Source organism: Ochotona curzoniae, unplaced genomic scaffold (genome assembly GCF_017591425.1).
Source record: "Ochotona curzoniae isolate NIBS_2020 unplaced genomic scaffold, NIBS_Ocur_1.0 scaffold_4506, whole genome shotgun sequence".
Lineage (NCBI taxonomy): Eukaryota > Metazoa > Chordata > Mammalia > Lagomorpha > Ochotonidae > Ochotona > Ochotona curzoniae.
Window position 1 is genome coordinate 79423416 of NW_024467119.1, and position 24348 is coordinate 79447763.

At 51.3% G+C, this 24348-nt stretch overlaps 1 protein-coding gene across 1 annotated transcript in view; it reads left to right on the forward strand.

Moving 5' to 3' along the window:
- The window catches only part of FHDC1 (FH2 domain containing 1), a 30518-nt gene extending 7174 nt beyond the window's left edge, over positions 1 to 23344 (forward strand). Inside the window, exons 3-12 of the mRNA XM_040966977.1 lie at positions 1943 to 2004; positions 2422 to 2524; positions 8507 to 8592; positions 8687 to 8787; positions 11077 to 11147; positions 11251 to 11358; positions 12913 to 12983; positions 15406 to 15523; positions 18268 to 18432; positions 21053 to 23344. Coding sequence (XP_040822911.1) covers positions 1943 to 2004; positions 2422 to 2524; positions 8507 to 8592; positions 8687 to 8787; positions 11077 to 11147; positions 11251 to 11358; positions 12913 to 12983; positions 15406 to 15523; positions 18268 to 18432; positions 21053 to 23062 — 2895 coding nt within the window. The 3' untranslated portion in view covers positions 23063 to 23344. The remainder of the gene's footprint in view (positions 1 to 1942; positions 2005 to 2421; positions 2525 to 8506; positions 8593 to 8686; positions 8788 to 11076; positions 11148 to 11250; positions 11359 to 12912; positions 12984 to 15405; positions 15524 to 18267; positions 18433 to 21052) is intronic.
- The last annotated feature ends 1004 nt before the right edge of the window (positions 23345 to 24348 follow it).

The following is a 24348-nucleotide window of genomic DNA, read 5'->3' on the forward strand; positions in this document are numbered from 1 at the left end:
TGAGGAAGCTTTTATAGCTTCACCAGTATACAGAACGTTCTGACTTTGCAGCATTCTAATTTATGAGGTGGAATAAACACATTGCTTTGTGTCAATAAATTGAAATTCTTTTTTGGTATGACCGTTCCTGCTTATAAAAAGCATTACGTTGGACAGGTTTTAATTCTCACCCACTCCCTTCTTCACGCCAAACTTCAACTGGGAGAACCCCTACAAGGAGTTTGCCCTGTTATCTTGGAAGCTTATTTTATGGCTGGCACGAGATTGTGTGGGGTTAGTAAATTAATGTGATTGTTCAATATCAGTTCGATATCGGCAACCAGGGATTCAGTCTGAACTGGACTCTTCTGCTCACAGTGAATCCATACGTCTGGAGGGAAGGGCGTTAGGACAACACTGCTGTTCTAACCAGTCTCCCTCTGCCGAGAACAAATGAGAAGGGAAAAAATCCCAGCCATTGGCAGCTCTCTTTCCTCCATACATCCTGAGCGTTCCCTTCCAAAGACAGGAATGGTTTCTGTGTCTAACAGAAGAACTGTAATAGGAAGAAATTCTGATTTCTAGTCTGATCATTTAAAAAACTCTCCCAAAGTCTTCATTTTGGAGGTTAAAGGCAACACTTGGATTCCCATGATATTTTACTATAGCTATGCCGTATTTCATCAAGTCAAGAGATGCTTCTTATTCTACACATTTTCTGATCCCAAAGATGTCAAGATACAGAAAAAAATATGTTTGTGCCTCTGGCTTGGAGGACTTGTGCACCGCTCAGGAATGTGTAGGAACTAAGTACCTCCTACCGACAAGGCTGGTGGACACACAGCCTTCTTCTTCTTCTTCTTTTTTTTTTTTTAACAAAGTAAAATCTGTCTTTTAAGGACAATTGAGGCTTCGCTGATGGTTCTGAAAGCGTTCATCCTCTGTTAATCAGGGTCAGATCTCTAACAGCAGTGTCTTCAGAAGAATTTTTCACTTTGTGAGTTCCTGCCCCATATGATTCTTGCTATGCTAACACTTCTATATTTAAATTGACACTTTTGAGGAGTGTGTGGGTCTTAGAACTCCCAGAAGAAATTGCTAATTTTTTTTTTAAATAGAAAGTTAGAAGTGGGTACTGCGGCGTACTTGGGACGCCCACATCTGGTAGAGCTGCAGCTCCCCGCATCCCAGGAGGCAGCCCCAGAGGATTCCCAGGCATGCATGCGCTTGCTACCCATTGGTGGAGCTCTTGGCTCCTGGTCCCAGCCCTGGCTGTTGCGGGCATCTGGGGAGTAAACCAGTAGATGGAAGGTCTCTCTTCTTTCCTTTTTCTCTGTGACTCTGCCTTTCAAATAAGTAGATAAGTAAAACTTTTTAAAAAGTTATGTAATGCCCCAGCGGCGTGGTCTAGTGGCTAAAGTCCTCACCTTGAACGTGCCGGGATCCCATATGGACGCCGGTTCTAATCCCGGCAGCTCCACTTCCCATCCAGCTCCCTGCTTGTGACCTGGGAAAGCAGTCGAGGACAGCCCAAAGCTTTGGGACCCTGCACCCGCGTGGGAGACCCGGAAGAAGCTCCTGGCTTCGGATCGGCACAGCACCGGCCGTTGAGGTCACTTGGGGAGTGAATCATCGGATGGAAGATCTTCCTCTCTGTCTCTCCTCTTCTTTGTATATCTGACTTTGTAATAAAAATAAATCGTAAAAAAAAAAAAGTTATGTAACACCGAAGTAGATACATATATCCTTATATGGTTGAAGAGTTATATCGTTGCATAAAGTTTGGGGAGATGATCATACTGTAATAATCCTAAAGTTGTATCAGCTATTTCTGTCACTAGATTGACACCGGGATTGTCTATAAATCAGTGTTGTACTCTGATAGGGTTTAACTCTCTTCTCACCTCCAACTCCTCTCACTGTTGAACTATTTTAATGTGTCTGTATTTTTTTTCTTCCCCAGATTACCCTCTTGGATTCAAAGCGGAGCATGAACATTGGAATATTTCTTAAGCAATTTAAGAAGTAAGTTTTTTTGTTTTGTTTTGGTTTGGTTTGGTTTGGTTTTTTTGTTTTTGCACACATTTGAAACCTTAGTCATCCTCACGCTCTCAGCGGGCAGGACGAAGCTGACATCCCAGTGCTAACAGGAGTACAGTCCGTGCTCAGTCCTGCAAGTGCTCTGAGGGCTGTGAGGCCCTCAGCCCTTCTGGGATGCTCCAGGATGGGCAGTGGGGGCAGGAGGGAGGTGACCCTTGAGTAGTGGGGTGTGGTTCCCCCACTCCCTTCACACGGGCCTGTTTGCAGCATTGACACCAAATACCCATCAGCCTGGGGAGCACAGGCAAAACAAGAAGGAGGGAGCAGAAGTTTGTTCTCGTGTCCACGGGTCTGGGACTCTGACAAAACGCGGAACTTGACGGGATTCGTTCTCTCCCCAAGGTCTCCCCAGTCCATCGTGGAAGATATCCACCAAGGCAAGACAGAGCATTACGGCTCAGAGACGCTGCGAGAGTTCCTTAAGCTCCTGCCCGAGCCGGAAGAGGTAAGGCATGTGGTGCGTGCGTTTCAGAGAAAGGGAGTGGTGACCAAGGCTTCTTCATATTCCCAGGAGGTCATGGAGCCTGTGCGTGCGGGAGGGATGGGCCGAAGGGACCGGAGCCAGAGCTTTACTCCATGAGAGACGTGACCGGCCTTCCGAGTGCACGTGCAGGCTGCACTCTGAGAACCCCGGACATGGCTCTTTATGGCTGTGAGCTGGGTTTCCTCACCTGTAACAGCAGGGTAATGGCGTCACTCCCAGCCCGGTTAGGATGACTAACTCCTGGCTGTGCTTCTATCCTGGTGCCTGGCACACCAGCGTGAGGTCAGTGTCAGCTTTCCTTTCCATCAGTCGGGGATGAACTTTGCCTCAGATGATCCAGGGAGTTTTATAGTGCATGTGCTTTTGTACAAAAAGAGAAGGAGAACCATTTCTGGGTAAAGAAACATTTGCAGAGCTCGGTTAACTTAGGATGGATGTTGTCTACATAATTAAATGAAAAAGCAGAAACTGCTGTGACAGCAATACAGTTCCTTAATGTATTTTGTTTGCATCGAATTAGCTGAGTTGTAGAATGCTTATCAGTTTGATAAGGAAAAAAGAAAAGCAAAAATATGTCCAACACAGTGACATTGTTGATTTCTAAAGAAAAATTTCTTTAGAAAATTTTGCTAAGAAATTACATGTGCTTGTAATTATTTAACTAATATGGTCTTAGTTTTTTTTTTTTTTTTTAAGCTTTGTAAGTAAGACACTCCAACAAGTTCATGAAAAAGGGAATTAGAAGGCAAATTTGTTTTGGTGCAAGAATGTTTTGATATTTGTGCAGGTTTTCTTCCCACAGACTTGTTAATGACCCCTCATTAGAGAGTCTGGAGCAGGACGAAGATCAGGGTGCTTTTCCGTGTTGTCCTTTTCATGTGTATGATTGGCTCTTCGCCCTCATCCCTCTCCTCTCTGCTTTCAGACGTAACTTCTAGAACTGAAGTGGCATTAATAACAAACAAGGACTGTGCTTTTTCTGTTAGGTTGACAGATGTGAAATTCACAATGCTGAACTGGGATGTTACTGGGTGACCAGACCCTGGCTACACCCAGGCCTACCTGTGAACCTGAGGCTGCCTGTCCACCTGGGCTTCTCCGTTTGCACATTATGTGTAATTTGACTAAGCCCAGGTTAATTAGTGGCATCTCCTAATGGCGGTAACGGGTCTTAAAGTCTTAAAGAGAAGGTGCTTTCACTCCTAATTTATGCCTGAGCCTCCCTACTGAATAGCTCTTACTTCCTTCTGTTAAGAATGGGAGTTCTGGAACCCTGCAAGGGGAGGCTTAGGGTGTCATTCATTGGCATTTTTTAAAAGAGTCACTTGCTGTCAAGACTGTTCCTGGTGCACCCAGTCGTCACTGATCACAAGGCTCTCCTCTCAGAAAAGCTCTCAGCTTCTGGCTTAGTGAGTGAGGCAGGCAAGAGGGAGGCCGCCAGCATTGTGCCGCAAGGAGGTGGGAGGGTGAATGTCATCTTTTCAAGAGTCAAAGGGATTAGAAAACGCAGAGAGGAGTTCAGAGAGCTCATATGTTAGAGAAATCTTTTGTTTTCATTATGTGTAGGATAGAACTCAACAGAAAGAACATAGCGACAAAATGATGACAACCCACTCGGGTACCCTGGCCCTGGTCCCCAAAGTGGTCAGTCCCAGCCACAGCAGCGTCCTGGCGCAGGATGCCAGGGTGGTCGCTGCACCAGGCCCTGCTCCTGCTGCGGGCTCACCCCCAGCCTGCGTGCCTGACAAGCTGGGTCACACTCCTCCCTGTTGACTTTACCACCTCACCACACCCACCCGCTTCTGCTGGGAGCTTCCTGCAGCAGGAACACCCTGACGGTCCTCGGGGCACCGCTCCCTAACATGTCCGGCGTCTGTGCTGACCCAGGGGGCCCTGTAAAGAACACCTGCCACATGGCCACCCGGGCTTGGCCAGCACTTCTGGGTGGCACCTGGGGTCCTGGAATCTTGAGGGTTCCTGATAGAGGCTTGGAGGCTGGGGTCAGGGAAGAGAGACTTCCAAGTGTGACAGAAGTTTATTGGAAAAATGCATAAGGGTGTGTGACCCAGCCTGTGATGTAAGGCGCTGTGCCACCTCTTATGAGAAAGGCCTAGACGTGTGTCAGGTGTCCCCAGGAGTGCTGTGAGATGAGATCAAGTGTGTAAAGCACCCAGCCCAGTGCTTGGTTCCTGTAAGCGTCAGCAAGTGGTAGGGATAACTTGTGTGTGCGTGTGTATGCTTTTGTTTTCTCATTTAACCTTTGCAAAGACATTATAAAACATTGCTCATTTCACAGATAAGCAAATGAGGCCAGTACAGGTTAGATGTAACCTGTCTACTTGTCCAGTGTCACACTCGGTGACCCAGGGGACATAGGGAGGTGGACGTGAACTCTGAATTCCCTGCCAATGGAGCAGGCCTCTCTGCTCCCCTCCCGCCACCTCCCTGGAGGCAGGAAGGGCAAAGGTTGTCCAAACTCTGCTGACAGAGTGCCCGGCTTTTCATCACCTCTGCTGTCACCAAGCGCTGGGCTGGGTAAGTGTCGCCCAGGCAATCCTCTAATCTTAACAATGCGCTGGAAACCACGCACCAACACAGCCCTTTTTTCTCCTGCCTCCTCCACTGACAAGCCAACCGACCTGCCAAGGCAGAGTTGGCCCATCTACGTACGCCCAAACCCTTTATCTGGCCTGCTGGTGTATCTTTCCTCTGAAGGGTGCTTAATACTTGCTGAGCAAGAAGAAGGGGGCCCAGAAATGAAATCCTGGGAAGGAGTTCTTGAGCGCCAGTGTTCCCAGTACTGGAGTATGACAGCAGAGGGAGGGGCCGGGGGCTCCCTGCCCAGCCCCCTGAACCCTTGCTCCTGTGTGGGCCCACTGGGAGCAGGCTTGGAGATCCCCCTGGAAGCAGAGGGTGCTGCTAAAACACCCTGCCTTCTCTCTTGGCTGCACAGGGAGGGGAAGCCCTGGGGGCTCCCTTATTGAGGGCAGTGGTGGGTGGGGAGTGCTGGTGTCTCAAGGCCCTGGGAGGCTTAAAGGAGCCCCACCCCTGGGACCGGAGGGCGTGCGCTTGCTATCAGGGATGGAAAGCTGGCACAGCCCCGTCATAAGGAAAATTACGCCTAATGAGGTTTAATAAACGCTTTTTGGTAATGATGAGGATGCATAGTAATTATAGGGTTCCTACACCTCTCCTTTTTACTTCCCCATCACTGGGAAGGTCCAGTAATCCCTCTTAATGAACATAACTCTCATTTTGAAACAGAACGAAGAACCGTGTATACGGCATTTAAATACTGTCTTTCATCACTGTTCTCTTGAAATTTATAAACATCTCCAGACCCTTACACAAGTGAAGAAGGTTTATCCCTGCCCGGCTGTGACCCCGGTGCATGTCTCAGAGCAGCAGGCACCCGGCTGCCTTGGCGGGAGCCACTCCCCAGCACTGCACCGCGGAGCAGGTGCTGTCCCTCGGAGCAGCTTGGCGCGGGCTGCCAGGGAGATGTTGAGCCCTTACTGTGTGAGGCGTTAAACCCTGTTCAGAAGGGTACAGAAATGCCTGCCTGAATTTCTTAGCACCAAATGCAAAATGCCAGTCGGTCTTTGCTAAAACCAAAGTGCCATGTGCGTTTAGATCAAATGGGACCAGTCGTGGTTGGTTCCTTTACAGGCTGTAAATGTAGGGGAGATGCCCTAAAAGGTAGCCTTCTTTGTCTTAAGAAATAGGTTTAATTCCATGAATTTGTACTCCCTTTTAAAAAAAATTATCAAATGGAAATAGGTATTTTCAATCTATAGCTCTTGACAGATGTCCTTTATATTTGTGTTTTTGAACTGTGAGTACCTGTTTTTCAAGGGACTTGAAATCATGTTGTTAATAAGAATCCAGGGGTGGAAAGCAGTGAGTTTCATAAGGAATAATAGCAAGCAGTAAATACTGAGAGGTGACAGTTGCCTATAAAGCTAGCCTATGTATCACCAAGGGTATTCAGGTACTACTTACCATGAAGTGTTTGTTGGAGGACTATTAATACACAGCGGCCTCAGAAGTGGCTTTGCTGGTGGATTAACCCAGTTTGCCCTCTGATCACATTCCAGAACTTTCTCTGCCTCCACCCCGACTTGCCAGCTCTTTGACTCTATACCTAGAGCTAAGCTCTTCATATTTGTCTTTACTGTAATTGAAGAGTGTTAGCATGGTTTAATTTTTTTTTACAAGCACCATACAAGTTCATTGTAGCTGTTGGAAAAAACAAAAATGAGCAGCGAACTATCACAGGCACTTTAAAAAGTGCGTGGTAAGGGCTGCATTGCGGTGTGTCAGGTTAAGCTCTGCCTGAGTCACCAGCATCCCGATCAGAGTGCTGGTTTGAGTCCGTGCTGCTCCATGTCCGGCCCAGCTCCCTGCTGCTGCAGCTCCGAGACAGCAGGTGATGGTCCACCCGTGGGAGACCAGGCTGGGATTCTGGACTCCTGGCTTTGACCTAGACCAGCCCTGGCCATTGTGGCCATTTGGAGAATGAAACAGCGAAAGACCTCAGGCTCTCCTTTTTCTCTCTCTGCCTTTCAAAAAATGCTTATGGAAAAATGGAAGTAAAAAGTAATTTTAGCACTAGCACTATCTGTTTGACCTAGCTGTTAAGAGCTGCATCAGAGTGGCTGGCTTTGAGTGCCAGTTTCTGATGGTGCATGCCCTGGGAGGCAGCAGTGATAGCTCTGGTTCCATCCCTGTCACCTGCCTGGGAGACCCTCCTTGAGCTCCCCACTCCTGCTTCTGCCTGGCTCAGCCCTGGTTTTGTAGGGACTGGGCTGATCCAGTTATTTCTGCCTTTCTGCCTTTCCTATAAATATATTTTTTTAAATGTCAAGGAGAATACCTACTATTTTTCAAATATATATATATATATATATGTATCTATTAATGTTTTTAGAAAGGCAGATTTACAAAGAGAAGGAGAGACAAAGAGAAAGATCTTCCAACTGCTGGTTCACTCCCCAAGTGACCACAGTGGCTGGAACCGAACTAATCTGAAGCCAGGAGCTTCTTCTGGGTCTCTCACGCAGGTGCAGGGTCCCAAGCCTTTAGGCCGTCCTTGACTGCTTTCCCAGGTCACAGGCCTGTGAAACAGCTGGGACACAAACCAGTGCTCAAATGGGATCCCAGTGCTTACAAGGCAAGAATTTAGCTACTGAGCCATCGTGCAGGCCCGATACATGCTTTTTTAGTGTTCAGATTATCTTAGTGTAAAAAACAAAGTTTAAATCTGCACAGTTTTTTTAGAAGCATTTTTATGAACATTTGGAAGATCCCTAATATACACAGATTTCAAAAATTTTTATACAAAAAACAAACTTACCTTGTAATTCCATTTTCATGAACTTTTTGAAATAGCCTTGTATCTATGAGTTAGCATATATAAGTGACATGAGCTCCCTTCCTTCAAATTCATATTTTTTTCCTTTAAAAGAAGTAGTAGATAATTCTTTTGTGATTTTTTTTAAAGCTTTATTTTATTTCCTTGAAAGAGTGGCCGAGAGAATGGGGGAGAGACAAAGAGATCTTCTGTCTGCTGGTTCACTCCCCTAAGAGGTTCAGCCCGGGCTGATCCAGGCCCACACCGGAAGCCCAAAGCTCCATGTCATTCTCTGTGTGAGTTCAGGGGCCCAGGCACTTGGGCCATCTCACGCTGCTTTAGCCGGATAGGGCGTGGAGCAACCTGAACTCCAACCAGTATTGCAGATGTCAGCTTAACACACCATGCCACAGCACTGGCCTCAAATGATGTTTTTTCCCCCATTTCTTCTTCAGACTGTGTTTTTATTTAGCACTAGTTGAATTTCAGGCTGAAAGTCCTTTTTTTTTAGGATTCTAAGAAGACATTAGACATCTTAAATGTTAATCGTGATTTTGTTTTCTCTGCTCCCTTTCCTGTTTGTCTTACAGGTGAAGAAGTTAAAGGACTTTAGTGATGATGTGTCCAAGCTGTCCCTGGCAGACTCCTTCCTGTACCATTTAATTCAGGTGCCAAAGTAAGGACAAAGCTGCTGGCCATTATTCTGCGCAGAGTGGGATTCTTTTAAATAAGCAGCATTGCATTCTGTGCTTTTATCCTTGTTCTTTCAGCTATTCACTCCGAATTGAAGCCATGGTGCTAAAGAAGGAATTTTTGCCTTCTTGCTCTTCTCTCTACACAGACATCACAATTTTAAAAACTGCTACGAAAGGTCAGTAAGCACCATCTTCCTATAATTTTTTAATTGGTTTTGGTTGCATTTTATTTGTTAAAGATTCAAATGAAGTTAGAAGTCTCGTTTCTGATGTACCCTAAAAGGGAAATGAGATTTACCAGAAATGGCCTTAAGTTTAGATTTTTTTCCCCCCATAGTATTACTTTTTTTATTCTTCCATGAAATAAAGTTTCTTGGCTGTCACTCAGGCTTTGGGATAAACCTGGCTGGCTTTAGCTCTCTGTATACCTCTGCTAGGTTAGCTTTCTGTTTGTGAATGGGTACTGCGTATGTGTGTCTGTGTGTGTCTGTGTGTGTGTCTGTCTCTGTGTCTTTGCATGTGTCGTACATGCAAAGCAGTGTCTGTGTGGCTGTGTGTATGTCTCTGTATTGTATAGTTATGTAGTGTCTGTGTGGAGTGGTGTGTTTGTGTGGGTCTTTGTGTGTCTGTGTATATGTCTGTGGATGTGTAGTGTCTACATGACTGTGTTTATGTGTGTCTTTGTGAGTCTGTCTGTGTGTGTGGCTGTGTCTTTGTGCGTGTGTTGTGTGCAGACCACCAGGCCTGGCTCCCGGGCTAGCTGTGTCCGTCCTCCCTGCCGTGGTCTGTGTTGGAGGCTGGCACCCTGAAAGCTGGAGGCAGACCTTCTTTCCAGATTCTTCCACCAGGGTTCCTGACCTTTCTGTTGGGTAATGTCTTCTCTCACTTCTCCCAACTCTGCCTGCTGGCAGCTGTGTGTCTTTGAACAGCTCCTTAAATGATTCCCTGCCAGCTCGGACACTCGGTCTATGCGGAGGGGAGTCTTGGCTTCAGTGTGTAGGACCCTGGCAGGGGTGGGCAGCTGCTTCCTCCTCCTCTCCCAGGCCCGTTCTCACACCTCCCCGGCCCTGGCATTTTGGTGCCAGCTGGCTTTTCTCTCAGCTCTTTTCTGGGAATCCCGCTTACTATCATGGATCCATTCATTCCTAGATGGTTTTCTCCATGAAATGCGCTGTCCCACATTGAGATAAAATTTCCCTCTTTGACCCACCATATTTTTCTCTTTGTTGAGAAGAAATTCAGAAGGAAAAAGAAATTTTCTTTCTTGTAACACAGAGGCCTGTTAACATTTTTCCCAAACCAAGAGTATACTGTGGCAACCCTATAGGCCACTTCTTTAGGTTCAAGCAGAGAAGGAGGGATGTATTTTCATACTGAGCAATGAAATGCAAATTTGTAGGCCCGGTAGAAACATTGCTTATCTGTCTTACCCTTCCCAAACTGGCCTGCTTAGATAACAGAAGGTAGGCAGTGGTCCAAGTGTAATTTAATGGAGAGTATTCACTTGTATAAACTGTAATTTTAATGATCATTTTTTTCATTCAGCATTTCAAATATTTTTTTAGATTTAAAAATTTCCTTCTTTACATAGATGTGCAACAGACTTTACTAGTTTACCAGTGTATAAGTGCCCTTCTGAATTCTTCAGCCTATCCAAATGAAATGCATAGCTTTGAATAAAATGGAAAGGTTCTCCTGGTGCCTGGGCCTGAGGGCTTGTTCTTTGCAAGTTATTTGCATGTCATCCCATGATGTTTATTTTTTTTTAATCTTTGTAAAACTCATTGGCTAACTCCAACGTTGTTTGCTGTTGGTTTTCATATCCCATCAGTACATGCCAAAGGCTAGTACACATAAAAAATTAAAGTATTATAACAGCATGCTGCTTCTCAATGGCCTTTTATATGTCTCACTACTTGGAAATTTTTGTTGTTGAACAATTTTGTGACCATTGACTGTTCTCTCTCTCTTCCTCTCTCCTCGTCCCCTGTCTCCTCCACTCCCTCGTCTCTCTAATATCTATCTATCTATCTATCTATCTATCTATCTATCTATCTATCTATTCATGCTGATAGTGATTCCCAGTGGCAAATGATGTGTTAGGTATGAGAGTACTATGAAAGGTTTGTGGAAAACTAGAATTAAAATGTGTTTATTTTGGTGCAATTGTTAAATCCATGTATATGCATTCCCCATGAACTTTTTAAACATTCCTCATATCCGTGGTTCTCTAAACTCTGTGCAGCCAGATCAGCTTATCTTTTCATGCATGTCCCTGAGCTTTTGGAGGTTCCCTCTTAACACGCCCGAACGGGCGGCTTCTGTTTGTTCTTTTGCCAGTCTTCATATGCAGTGTATAGTCAGAGCTTGCTTTGGAGATACTTGGACTTGGCTGGGGTCCCTGTCTCCTGTCCTTTTGCGGCTGAAGGCTTCATTGAGGTGCCGTGTGTGCTTGTTTCCCACAGAGCTGATGTCATGCGAGGAGCTGCACTCCATCCTGCACTTGGTGCTCCAGGCCGGGAACATCATGAACGCAGTAAGCACAGCTTCTCACACAGTTAAAAGGCTGCATGCTCAGCTTTGTCCAGAACATGCACAGATGCACACGTGTGTGTTTTCTCTTTGGTGTGTCTCCTTAGGGAGGATATGCTGGCAATGCAGTGGGATTCAAGCTGTCATCTTTGCTCAAATTGGCAGACACCAAGGCAAACAAACCTGGCATGAATCTCCTGCACTTTGTTGCTCAGGTACGTGGAACACCTAGAGAGAACATATAGGTACCCCTCCCACAAACAGTACCATCCCCCCCCACCCCCAGGCATTACGCAGAGAAAGGACCTGGCAAGTTCTGAGAATGCCCTGTCTGCAGGTGCCTGTGTGGCACCGCACCTTGGAGGGCTGGAGAGAGGTAAGGGGAGAGGCGCAGATGCCAGGGAAACCAGTGACACAGCAGGCAGAAAGAGGGCACAGGCTGGGAGCCTGGCTTCCACATTGAAGCAGCCAGGAGCTGGCAGAAGTGTGCATGCTGCACCTTGCCAAAGGCAGGCATTTTTGTTGTTAGAAAAATAAGACACTGTGTTGGAGCTGAGAAAGAGCTGGATTGAAGCAGAGAGAGAGCTGAAAGTAGGGGTGCCTCTCCGTGGATGCTTGCTCTCATCCCAAGGAGAAGGGGGAAGGAGAGAAGAGGACTGGGCACTGGCAGCATTCCTGATGCGGGATTGGTTGGAGCTGAGAGCCACCTTGTGCAGGAAGACACCCCGTTGTCGCAGGGTCTGGATACAGGCGCAGATCTGCAGTCACACCTGTCTCGCGCTTGCTTATTTTCAGCCAGGTCTGTGACATCACTAAGGGCAGGCACAAAGTGGAAAGGCAGCTGGGAGCTTTTGTTTGTTTGTTTTGCCAAATGACCTTCTCTGATCCTGCTCATTGGCCGCTCCTTCATCAGCTGGCCTTGTGTAACACTGGTGACACACGCAGGAGGAGGCCGTGCCACCTGCTTGTGACACAGGAAGCTCTCCACTGGCTTGTGTCACCTGCACTTCCCAGACAAGTGCCTCACAGCCAAAGACCCTCAATTTTTTTTTCCCACTGAATGAAGAGGTAGTGGTAGCTTCCCCCCCGAACCAGGTGATTCAGATCATGCTCCGAAGACCTGGGAGTGTGAAGTATGCTGACTCCACAAATGACACACACTGCCATCACTGTATTCTCCCGAAGGCACAGGATTGATTTGTTGCTAGACTGAAAAGTCAGTTTTCAGCTCGTAGGTGGTCAGAACTGTTTCTGACCCATGCGTCCTGCCGCTCTCCACAGCCTGGGCCCTGCCCTGCAGGGGCATCTCCCTGCGTGCCACGGCTGCCCTCCTGCTTGCCTCCTCCCTCACTCACTCTCTGAACGGGTAGGGAATCCAGGCACCTGAACAGCTTGTGCACGTTCTGAGCAAACTTAGTTTGGCAGCGGGAGACATCGCGGTCACATGTAGGCAGGCAGGCTCCTGGTCGGGCGGTGTTCAGGCGGGGGAATCAGTACAGGGAGGACCGAGTGTTCCCAGCAGCACTAGGCTCGTGTTAAGCAGGTGCGCATGCACAGCAGTTATGTCCCGCCCCCTACCGATTGCTCCAAAAGGCAAATGGGTCTTGGGGGTTGAGGGGTTGTGTTGGATCTTACGACCACTGTCGGGGTTCCTGTCTCCGCCATCGCTGTGAATGGAGGAAGAGGCTGAGAAGTTTCGAAGCCCCCACGAGGCAATTCCCTCCTAGTTTTACTCCTCTTGTGAGAGAAAACCTCTGTTTTTGTTCCAGGAAGCCCAAAAGAAAGATGCCATTCTTCTCAAGTTTTCTGAAAAACTGCACCATGTTAAGGAGACTGCTAGGTAAGCCAGCACTGAGAGCAGGGGGTGGAAGGCTCGGCGGCTTCTAAACCCGCCTTCTTGTGAAAACTGATGGGGTCATGCCAACGTTGCATTCAATGTGGAACTCTGGAAAGTGTTGGCTTGTGGAGCTTTTCAAGAGCTTCTGTTTGTAGGGTGTGTGTATGTGTGTGTGTGTGTGTGGTTTTGAAATTTGTTTTTTTAGTGCTTTAAAAAAAAAAAAACATTTATTTATTTTACTTGAAAGTCAGACTTACAGAGACAGAAAGATCTTCCATCTGCTGGTTCACTCATCAAATGGCCACAACGGCTGGAGCTGAGCCGATCTGAAGCCAGGAGCCAGGAGCTACTTCTAGGTCTCCCACGTAGGTGCAGGATCCCAAGCACTTGAGCTATCCTCTGCTGCTTCCCCAGGCCGTAAACAGGGAGCTGGGTCAGAAGTGGAGCAGTCAGGGCTCAAACCAGCTCCCATATGGGATGTCGACACCATGGCAGAGGATTAGTGTGCCATAGTACCACACCTGGAATTTGATGTTTTAATAATCAATCTTATTTTTTAAACATTTCCGCGTCCTCTAACAAATATCAGTGTTAAAAGAAAATACAGATTAAGAACTTCAAATCCTTCTACACCCAGGAGAGAGACACAGGTCCAACCACAGAGCTCATTACCTGGGGAGTCGGTGTCTGTCAGGCATTCAGGCCCATACATCACTGCTTCCTTGTAGTGTCACATGGTACATTTGTTCTCTATAGCACTAAGAGGGCTTGGAACCATATCAAGAGCCTTGACTTTAAATTAGTCACTCTCCTTCAGAGAAAGTACCCACCAAACATAAAGCTCTAATTACATCACCCTAATTTGCTTCTGATCCTGACACAGATACGGGTTTTAATGTAGCTACAGTTCTCCCTGTGTCTGCTGTTCGGAGTGCTGTGTCCCACAGCGTATAATAGAACCTGCATGCTTCCTGTGGGAAATGTTCAATGACCGGGTCTCAGAGTGCAAGTGCTCATTTGGGGCTGTGCATACCGCTGCTCCCATAGCTGATTCCCAGTCAGCTGCCGTGGCGCACTGCCGAGTGCAGCTGGGCAAGGGGCCACGCGCCGTCAGCCCTGGGGAGCCGGTGCAGCACACTCGTAATTGGAGAGGTTACCTCCGGCTAGGACAGCAAGAAGCTACGCGATGTCAACCGCTGAGGCCAGGCTCAGGGCCCTGTCTAGGATCTCTGCGCCATCGGCTGTGAAATCTGCCCGCAGATCATGTGTCTTTTCCCAGAGTAGGACCATCCTGTGCAGTTCATAGGCCGGCCAAATGGCCCTCCAGCAGAGGATGGGTGGGTAGCTTAGGAGGCAGAATGGAGTTTACAAGGGGATGTTTTTACTCCAACTGGTATGGAAATGTAAGAGAGAGAGAAGTTGCCATGATGTTTGTTTGTGAACTGGCATTTCTGGAAGGGTTGGATCTGAAGTTTAGCCAGATCCTATCTGAGAAGCACTCTGTTTGGTAAGGTTTGTTTGTTGGAATGGGAGGTGCAGAATGCTCGTGTAGTGCAGCCCTCAGAGGGTGCCAGGGATCACCGGAGGTGGAAAACTTTACTGCACAAAGAAAGCATTTTTGGAATCCACAGTGGAAGTATGAACACATCCTAATTTATGCATCTCACCTAGAGTTTTTAGATTTTTATCTCCCCACTCTGCAAGAGTGATGAAACCATCATTCCTATTCTGTTAATCTTGACTTGCTGTATATAACAGAGGCCTTGCCGTCAAGTCCACATGGTCGTTTGTGGAAGTGCTCGCTGCGTTTTACTTCTCTAACAGGCAGAGCTTGCCCTGGCCAGCTTGCGGTGGGCATCATGAGGTCAGCCTGGCAGCCCCAGTTACCCTCTGTGTCTCAGGGCCTTGCTACTTGTGTGGGAAATGCGTGTGTCGCCCAGAGTCCTGAGACTTTCAGGTGGTGACGACAGAGCAGTGCTGGCTGTCTTTTGAGGACAGAGAATCTCCCATCTGCAGATGCCCAGGATGACTGAGCGTCAGGCAGGCACTCAGTGGGTGGCATAGAACCCTAGCTATGCCCACCGCCTCCCAGGGTCAGCATCCAGGGGAATCTAATCAGGCTCCAGTGTGAAATGCCCACACCTTGCCATGCTTTCTGCAGGCACAAGTCCCCAGGCTCTGATGATCTCACCAGCCTAGACACGGGCGCAGCCTGTCCTCTTTGAAAGTCAGGCATATCTTGAGGAAGGAATCACCTCCTAGGCAAACAAAAATGGAACTCAGAAGTCCTCAGCACGGGGGCGTGCAGCGGCTGTAATTGCAGCCGCCAGCCCCCTGCCTCCTCCCGGCCATTCCTGTTTGCCTGGCCCACATGCTGCCTGGTCTCTGTGTACCGGCTGCCCACTCTCCCCTTTCTTCTTCACAGATTATCTCTGGATAGCACCGAGGCAGAGCTGCGCTCGCTGTTCAGCAGGACCAGCTCGCTCAGAGACAACGTGCGGCGGGACGGAGAGCTTTGTCAGCAGATGGGAGACTTCCTTCAGGTATGTAGGTGCCTCCAGTTGTCCCTGCTGACCTTGGCCGCCTGGCTGGTGGGGTTTGCGAGACAGTGAGTGGCCCCAGCAGGTTCCCACAGCTGGTTCAGTAACCACCGGCACAGGGAGCTTTGTATCTCGGTGTCCGTATTTGGCAGAGGCCAGGGACTGTGATCTCAGGGGAAGGCCTTTGTCTGGGGCCACTAGGGAACCTCCCTCTGTTCCCACCACGCGACAGCCCAAACCCATCAGCCCCACGGGGCATGTCGGGAGCCACTCCAAAGATCACTGTCAGCAAAATCCGAGCAGAGTGGATGTGTCTGTGATGGCGCACCATGACTCACTAATCACAGAGTCTGACACGCTTGTTTTATCTTCCTCATTCAAGAGAGAGGTGGCACCGGCCCGTGCCTCCAGTCCCCAGTGAGATGGATGCTGGGAGGCTCTCTGAGGCGACGCCCAAAGGAGAGGGCTGTGCCTGGCAATGGGAGATGAGCAGCCTGTCCCCAAGGCTGTGTCCATAGAAGTCTTCACTCCCTCAGCCCACGCCCCTGTACTCACATACTCAGCTGCTTCTGAGTAGCGTGAGTTCCCCTCCCAACACACGGGCAGCACTGCGTGACTTCGTGTGGCTAGGCCATGCATGTGTTCGTAAGTACATGCCCATCTTTCCCTCCAGGGAGGCTGCACCTGCCTCTGCCTCGGAAGCTCACGCAAATGGTCTCAGGGAGCAAGACACTCACCAGCTCCCCCAAGACATGGGCAGATGTGCCAAACAAGGGCAGCACTACCATCCAAGCTGGCACAGAGAGAAGCCTGGGTGCTGTCTTCCCCCAAGTTCTTAGTGTAATGTGGGCTCAGTGGGCGCCCAGAAAGGGTTAGGACGCAGCCCTCACCCTGCCCCTGTCTCTTCCAGCATGCCCCCTTTCAGCTCTCTCAGTCCCTCCATCTCCTCCCTCTCCACCCCCAGCTCAGATGCCACTGGTTGGGGATAGGTGAAACGGAAGCGTGTGAGGTCATCAGTGGCAGGCCACACAGAGTCCCCAGCCCCACCCTCCAAGTTCTGGCCGTGGGGCTGTGAGTAGAATGGTGACCACAACACCTGCATTGCAGAACTGGTTCGTTTTTCTTCCCTTCGGGTGAGAAATATGTGCAGGCCTACAGCCCCGTGGCCCCTGGTGGGCAAGCCACAGCCATGAGGGTGAATGTGAGCCCTACCCCTGTTCGTCAGCTCATTCTCACCTGGCCAGGCAGCCTGGGAACCCCCCATGTGTGGCCCCGCTCTTGGGAAACTCATCACAGCTCCCTTGGGTGTGGTTGGTTGTCATATTCATGCTCCGAGCATTTCATCTTCCCAGGTCCCAAGGGTGGCTCAGGTGCCTTTCCCACTGCTCCCTCTCGCCCACCTGCTCAGAGAGGAATGACAGGCGGCAATTTGTGCCTTCGCTAATACCTTCTCCCTGCAGGGAGACACGCAGTGAGCACGCACATTGCTCTGCGGTTTGCTTCCCAAAATCGTTTTGGTTTCTTGCTACCTCTCACCAGTGTTCAGTCTGGGGCAAGTGTCCTTAAGGGGGACCCTGGGCCGCAGGTGGCGAGAGTCCTTGAGGGTTTTCTTTGGGCTGTCGCTCGCCACGCAACATTTTCTGAATGTTGCCACTCAGCCTCCCACACGTGGGCTGTGGCTGCCAAAGGGCCCTTGGCCCTCCAGACATGCCAGGGGGACCTTGAGCCACCCCTGAGATACCCTGCAAGTGACCCTTCATGGTGACAGATTCCCCCTGAAAATGCATGTGAACTTGTTGAGGGCAAGGAGAGCAAGCCTCTTTCCTTCCCACCAGCTTGTTGAAACAGGGCCAGAACCTGTAGGTGCTGCACAGGTGTATTTGACCTGGAAAAGCTAGAAAGAGGAAAAGAGACTGGGTTTATATGAACAATAACAACTTTTTAAAAAGTTTTATTTTATTTGAAAGGCAGAGTTAAAGAAATGTTCCATCTGCTGCTTCACTCCCCAAGTGGCCACAATGGCCGCAGCTGAGCCAGGCTGCAACTAGGAGCCAGGAGCTTCATCTGGGTCTCCCGCATACGTATAGATGGCTCTTGGGCCATCCTCTGCTGCTTTTCCCAGGCCATTAGCAGGGAGCTGGATTGGAAGTGGAACAGCCAGGACACAAACCAGAGGTCGTAGGGGATGCCAGCATCACAAGTGGTGGCTTAAACTGCTGAGCCACCATGCTGGCCACTTCTAACCACAAGCAGTCATCAGAGTCTCCTGATGTGGGGTTGAGGGTAATAAAACACTAAAGCAGAGTCCACCGACCTGTTAGGTATGTGCTGGCGGGGTATAAGCATGGACAGGTGCCCCTGGCTTGGGCCCTGGTAGCACTCATCCACAGCTAAGTGTGCACCTGCTCTCAGCAGTGCTATACTGACAAATCCTCAGTCCAGCAGGTGACTCTGGGGTCCCTACTATAAACTCTTAGCCGGTGGAAGACGCAGTTGTCTGAGAAGCAAGGAGAGGTGTAGGATGAGTTTGCCTGAACCACATCAGCCTTGTGCCTGTGGATTTGCCCTGGGGGCAACAAGGTGAAGCTTGTGCCTCTGGCAGGTCTCAGGCAGGCACTTGCCCTGCTGGCCCTGAGCTTCTGTTGTTGGGGGTTGGTTATTTGCCCTCAGGCTCTCTGTGTATTGACCTGAGCCCAGAAGTGCCCAGGCACGGTTGACCTCAGCCTGTGCCTGTCTGTGTCTCGTAGTTTGCCATGGAAAAGCTGACGGAACTGGAGCACTGGAGACAGGAGCTGCAGGCCGAGGCCCACACCCTCATGGACTTCTTCTGCGAAGACAGAGAAACCATGAAGCTGGACGAGTGCTTTCAGATATTCAGAGATTTCTGCCTTCGCTTCAACAAAGCCGTACAGGTAGGGCTGGGGGGCCTCTCCGGGTTTTGTTCTGCCTTCCGCTGCCGGCTCCTGGCAGTTCCGCATCTCCAGGATTTCAGGAACATCTGGCCCTGCCAGCAAAGGGGCTAGGCACTCGGCTTGGGAGTGCTGGGAGGTGACATCCCCTCATGGGGAGACTGGCATGTCCCTGCCTCCCAACCTGTGCTGCTGGACCAATGCTTGCCCAAACAGCTGGAAGGGAAAAGTTTCTTTACCATGGCAGCCAATCTCACATCCTCCCTGGAGGACATGGTCCTCACAGCCTTGTCATCATGGGGTCCTAAACCCATAACCACTGCTGTGTCCTTGGCCAAGAGTGGCCTGCTGCAGAGAGGGCCACCATGGCTAGGGTTGTCATGCTTCAGCCAGCCCTTCACCACCAAGTGAAGGAATTTACCCATGAGCCAGTAAACTCTTGGGGCTGTTTGGCCTTAAGCAAAAACCCTTATCTGTCATGGAAGAACAAGACACCTGCTAATGTGCTTTTATCTCAGGTGGGGGTGGGTGAGCAAACTGGCTGTGAGTCACTGGGCTGCCCTGTGATTGACACGTGGGCTGTCCACTGCTGCAAGGCTCTGGGGCGCTGCTTGTGCACTTCCCTCGAGCCCAGAGCTGCTTGGCTATTCAGGACCATTCTTTCCCCCATCCAGCTAAGAGAAGGAGACTTGGGCTTGTGGCCACATCGATGCTCCCCCTAGCCAAGCCATGAGCTCAGCCGTGGGTGGTGCAGGCCAAGCCGGCTCCCCATGAGGCCTGTGCATCTCCGTCAGCCAGCCCAGGAGCCACACCTGTGGGATGTTCTTGGCCCAGCTGGCCTGGGAGAACCCTGGTCCCTGAGCCCACCCCCCGCCCAGACTGCCTCAAAAGGAAAAGGCCTGAGAGGATGAGGGCATCGCTGCTGGAGGCAAGGCCAGAGTTGGGGCGGGGAGAACCCCAAGTCCCCAGCTGGAGCCTCACAGAAACTTGGAAAGTCCCTCACTGGAGGAAGCTGAGAGAGTCAGTCAGAGGTTGGGGTTGTGAGTGCCACGTCTGTGGGACACACACACACACACCCATCACCCTTCTGGGTCCAAGAGTTCCTCCCCCAGGGATCCAAGCGATAGTGCACCTGGGAAGTGTTGAGGGAAAAACTGTGGTAAAATATACATTTTTAATTGTGGATTCCCTAAACAATACAGCATCCTGGCTATGGTGCATAGCATTTACATCACGTCAGGTACTGTAAGCAGTCCAGAGATGATCTCATGGCAGGACGTAGGGGCAGGTCACATGCAAGAACTGCACCATGTTACAGAAAGGCCTGGGATGCCATTGCTACACTGTGGGTTCCCAGAGTAGGGTTGGGGGTGCCCATGGCGAGTACAGCACGACTGTGGGTTGAGGTGCCAGGGAAAGGGTGCTTTGCTGGCAGAGGCACAGGTTCCAGCAAGGTTTTGTTAGGGAGGTGTTGTCAAAGCTGTTCCTCCTCCCAGGCTGAGGCAGAGGACAGGCCAGCTAGCTGAGGGCAGCAGTGCGGGCCTCCAGCAGCACGGGCGACCCGCACACAGATGTGTGGTGTGAGCTGATCGCACCCACGGCAGGCCAGAGAGGCACAATTCTTGCTTGACTCTTCGAGCACCTGCAGTATTTTTATCTCTGCCGTTGCCCACACAACGCTTTCCTGGAAGTCCTTGCAGTTTTTCCATGCTTAGAAGCCAAGTTTGGGATTGGGAGGCAGCTGTGTGTGGCACTGAAGTTAAGCTGCCACTCAGCATGCCAGTATCCCATGCCAGCGTGCTGAGTGGATCCCAGCTGCTCTGTTTCCGACCCAACTTTCCACTAACACACCTGGGAAGGCTGTGGGAGATGGCCCAAGCCCCTGCCACCCAGCTAGGAGACCCACATAGAATTCCTTGCTCATGGCTTCTGCCTGGTATAGCTGTGGCTCTTGGGGGTGGGGAAGGCATTTAGGGAACTGAAGCAGCACATGGAAGATTAATCGCTAATTCACTTTCTTCCTCTCTGCCTTTCAACTACATAATTTGTAAAAATTTATGTATTTATTTGAAAGGTAGAGTTAGAGAGACACACAGAGAGAGATTTTTTTCATCTACTGGTTCACCCCCCAAATGGCTGCAGTGGCTGGAGCCAGGAGCCAGTAGCATCCTTGGGTCTCCCACATAAGTTCAGGGTCCCAGACACTTGGACTATCCTTCACTGCCTTCCCAGGCACATTAGCAGGAAGCTGGATCAGAAGTGGAGCAGCTGGGACTCAACCAGCACTCATACGGGATGTGTTACAGGCAGTGGCTTTATTTGCTGTGCCAGAATGCTGACCCCAACAAATAAATCTTTACAAAGAAAAGAAAAAGCAAGTAGTCATCCTGTAGTTGACATGGCCTGCACGCAGGAAGTCTGGCCTACATTGCTGGGACACTGCCTTGGGTAGAAAGCTGGAAGCTGGACCAGGGATCCGACGAGAAGTACCTGGCTTGGGATGGACGGTTGGGTACAGGCAGGGCCGGATTCCCCCCAGGCTTGTGTTGCTTGCTGGGTCTCTGGGAGCTAGCACTGGACTTGCACCCTGTGTCTTACTCACCTGTGGACTTCTCTGTCCCAGGACAACCATGACCGTGAGCTGCATGAACTGAGGCAGCAGCAGCGGCTCAAGGATCTGGAGCAGAAGCGGCGATCATGGGTCAGCGGGGACCTCGGGGGCTTCGGCCGGAGCAGCAGCGAGAACGACGTGGAGTTGCTGACTCAAAAGGGCGCTGAGGAGCTGCCCCCGTTCCTGCACCCCAGGCCCAACAGCCCCTCCTCCAGGCCCCCCAACACCCGCCGTTCCCGCCACTCCCTGGGCCTGTCTGCTGACAGAGAACTATTGACCTTTCTGGAGAGTTCCATGGCCGGCTCAGAGGAGGCCAACAAGTTCAACAGCCTGCCCTGGAGCAGCCCGCGCCAGGCTCGGCCCTCGATGGCCTGGATGGAGCAGGCGGAGCCCAGACGCCACAACTCCACTTCTACCCCTAAAGCGGAGGTCTCCAAGAACCAGGAGGAAGCTCCCAGCCCGCCAGCAAGGTGGGCGAGCCATCCCCCCGCGCCCAGGCCCGAGGAGCCTGCCCCGGCCCTCCTCCGGGGGGCTCGGCACAGCGGGGGCAGCATCCTCAGAAAGAGGAACAGTGAACCCATGGGCATGGGCCCCGTTCGCTCCCCTCCCCTCTCGCCCTTGGCTCTGGGCATTAAGGAACATGAATTGGTGACTGGGCTGGCCCAGTTCAACCTCCAGGGTCGCCGCGGCCGGGAGGACGCCTCCAGGCTCAACCCAAGTGACTTGAAGCCTTTGGAGCCCGAGTCTGGGGCACCCAGGAGCCCGGAGCCCCTTGATGCAGGAGCACAGGAGGATGGCGGGGCAGCGCCTGCCGAGCCCTGCAGCGAAGCCCTGGGGCCCCTGGAGAGCAGCGACCCGGAGAGCAAGGATCCTGAGCCCCTGCTGTACATCTCAGACGCCACCGACTGCTCCCTGACCCTCGATTGTTCCGAGGGGACTGACTCCCGGCCACCGAGCGGGGCGCAGCGCGAGGAAGCAGGGGCCGTGGGGGGCGGCTCTGTGTCTTCCGGGGTTGGGGAGACGCCTCCGGACAGCCAGCTCTCCTCCTCGAACCCTGCGTCCAGCCCCACCAGGGAGGCCTCTGCTGTTGCCTCGGTGAAGAATGAGCCCAGCGCCAAGGGTGGCCTTACGAGGGACAGAGCCACCTCCAAAGCAAAGGAAGGGGTCACGCCGAAGAGAATCCCCCTGAAAGAGGCCACCCCGAGCACCAGCAAGCCCACGAGCGCACGGCGGGTCCCGGGCGCTGCGGCCAAGCCGGTGCGCACCTTGCACGCGACGGAGAGCGAGAGCATGCGCAAGGTCGTGCCCATTTCCAAGGCGAATCGGGGCGCAGCGAGCACGAAACGGCCTGAGCCGTTGGTGGTAGCCCGGACGCCCCTTCGAGACTCACCCGGCAGCACCGACCCGCGGCTGCTGCGCGGTGGTTCGGTGAAGGGCACCTTGGACACTTCGCCCCGGCGGCCCTCCACCGCTGGGGCCGAGGAGCAGAGGCCACTGCGGGGCCGCAGCAGCAGCAGCAGCAGCGCGCGGCCATGGAAAGAAGCCCCTGTGTCACTCAGGAGCTCCGTGAAGAAACCCAGTGCCAAACCTCTCAGGAATATGGCCAAGTCCAAGGCCGAGGAAGACAAGCCCTTCCGCTCCAACCCGGAGAGCCCAGACAACGAGCCCCCGACTCCGCGTGCCCCCCGCCCCTCGACCTCTGTCCCCAGCTTTGCCCGCAGCACTGTGGCCTCCTCGTCCCGGTCCACGAGGACCGAGCCCCCCGCTGGGTCGTCCAAAGTCCCCGGCCTCACTCGGACAATGTCGCAGCGGCAACTCAGGGTGAAGGGCATCCCTGAGGAGGACGCCTCCAAGGACAGCAGCCCCCTAAAGCGGGCCAGCAGCGTGCGTGGTGCCAAGAAGGGCCCTGACTCCGCCGAGGCCCCTGCGAAGGGCAAGGGAGCCGGGGACAGGGCCTCCTTCAGACTGAAGGGCAGTACTGGGAGCAAGCTGGGGAGAATCCTGGAACCCCTGTGGAAGTAGAGGTTCGCCTGCTGTGGGTCCTGGGACTCCTGCAGTGAGGGCTGGCTGGGGGAGTGAGGACCCAAGCAGACCAACGGCCCAATGCCTTTGTTACACGTGAAGCAGCCGTAAAGCAGTCCGCCGGTGGCACTTGCATGCCCAGGGGAAGGGCTGCTGCCCCACTATGCCCAGGCCCTGGCCTTGACCTTGACCCAGACGAGGGTCCCGGGAAAGACTTACAGACATGTAAGATGACATTCTTAAACAATTCTTTTTGCTGGCCAGTTTTTATATATAAATATATATATATATATGTATGTATGTATCTTAAAAACTTATTTTGTAATACCATGCAAATAAAATGTTTTACTTGACTAACCTTGCAGAGTGAACTAGCTCCCTGAAACACAAACTGAAATAGACTTAAGGTGAAGATATTTGTTGTATCTCCATGCAGCCTCTGGCTTCAGGGTCCTCACCTGCCCACGTGCTGTCCACTGCTGACAGCTGGTCTCTGCCCCAGTCCCATGGGTGTTTGGGGAATGTCTGGCTCTCCCGTTCCCCCTGGGGGAGTCTGGGAGAGGGTTCTGGTGTGAGCAGACACCCACCAGATGCCCCTGTGTCTTCAGGGAAGGCATCATGGGCAGCAGGCGGTGGCCTTCAGGGTTCGGTGCAGTACCCCCTTGCAGGAGCAGGCAGCCCCTGAGAGAATGCCCTGATTCGCCAAAATGTGGAAATGCTGTGTTTGGGTGGGAAGGAGTCCCCGGTTGCTGAGCTGAGCGTGGCATTGCGTTTCTGTGTCTCCACATGTGGATATCAGATGGTCAGCTGGGTGAAGGTGGCTGTGCCCATGTGCACTCTCCTGTGGCGTGGAGGGACAGCTGTCTCACCCAGCCCTTCTGCTCCCCTGGCCTGCTGTGGAAGCTCTGATTTGCTCCCTCGTTGTATGCCTCTCCTTTGATGACACGTCATGTGAAGTTTGCTTTCTTGGTACAGTGGTTTTCAGGTCGTAGGTGGGAAATAAAAATCAAGGTTTTACAGGCAGACTCCCAGGGTGAATCTGCTTTAAGACACATTTAGACTATAGAAAAATCTGGAAGAAAGCCTTAAGCTTTTGATGCGGAGGAAAACCTATTTTCTACCCAATACTCCAATGCACTACACCTCCCTGAGACCGAGGGAGAAATGGGGAAAATTGCTGAAACTTGTGTTTTTTTACGGGTTGCCCCCGACCTTGCCCTAGCTGAAGTATGCTTATTTTAGACAGGACACTGGAGGGAAGGTGGATGTAGGCTGGCGGGAGGCAG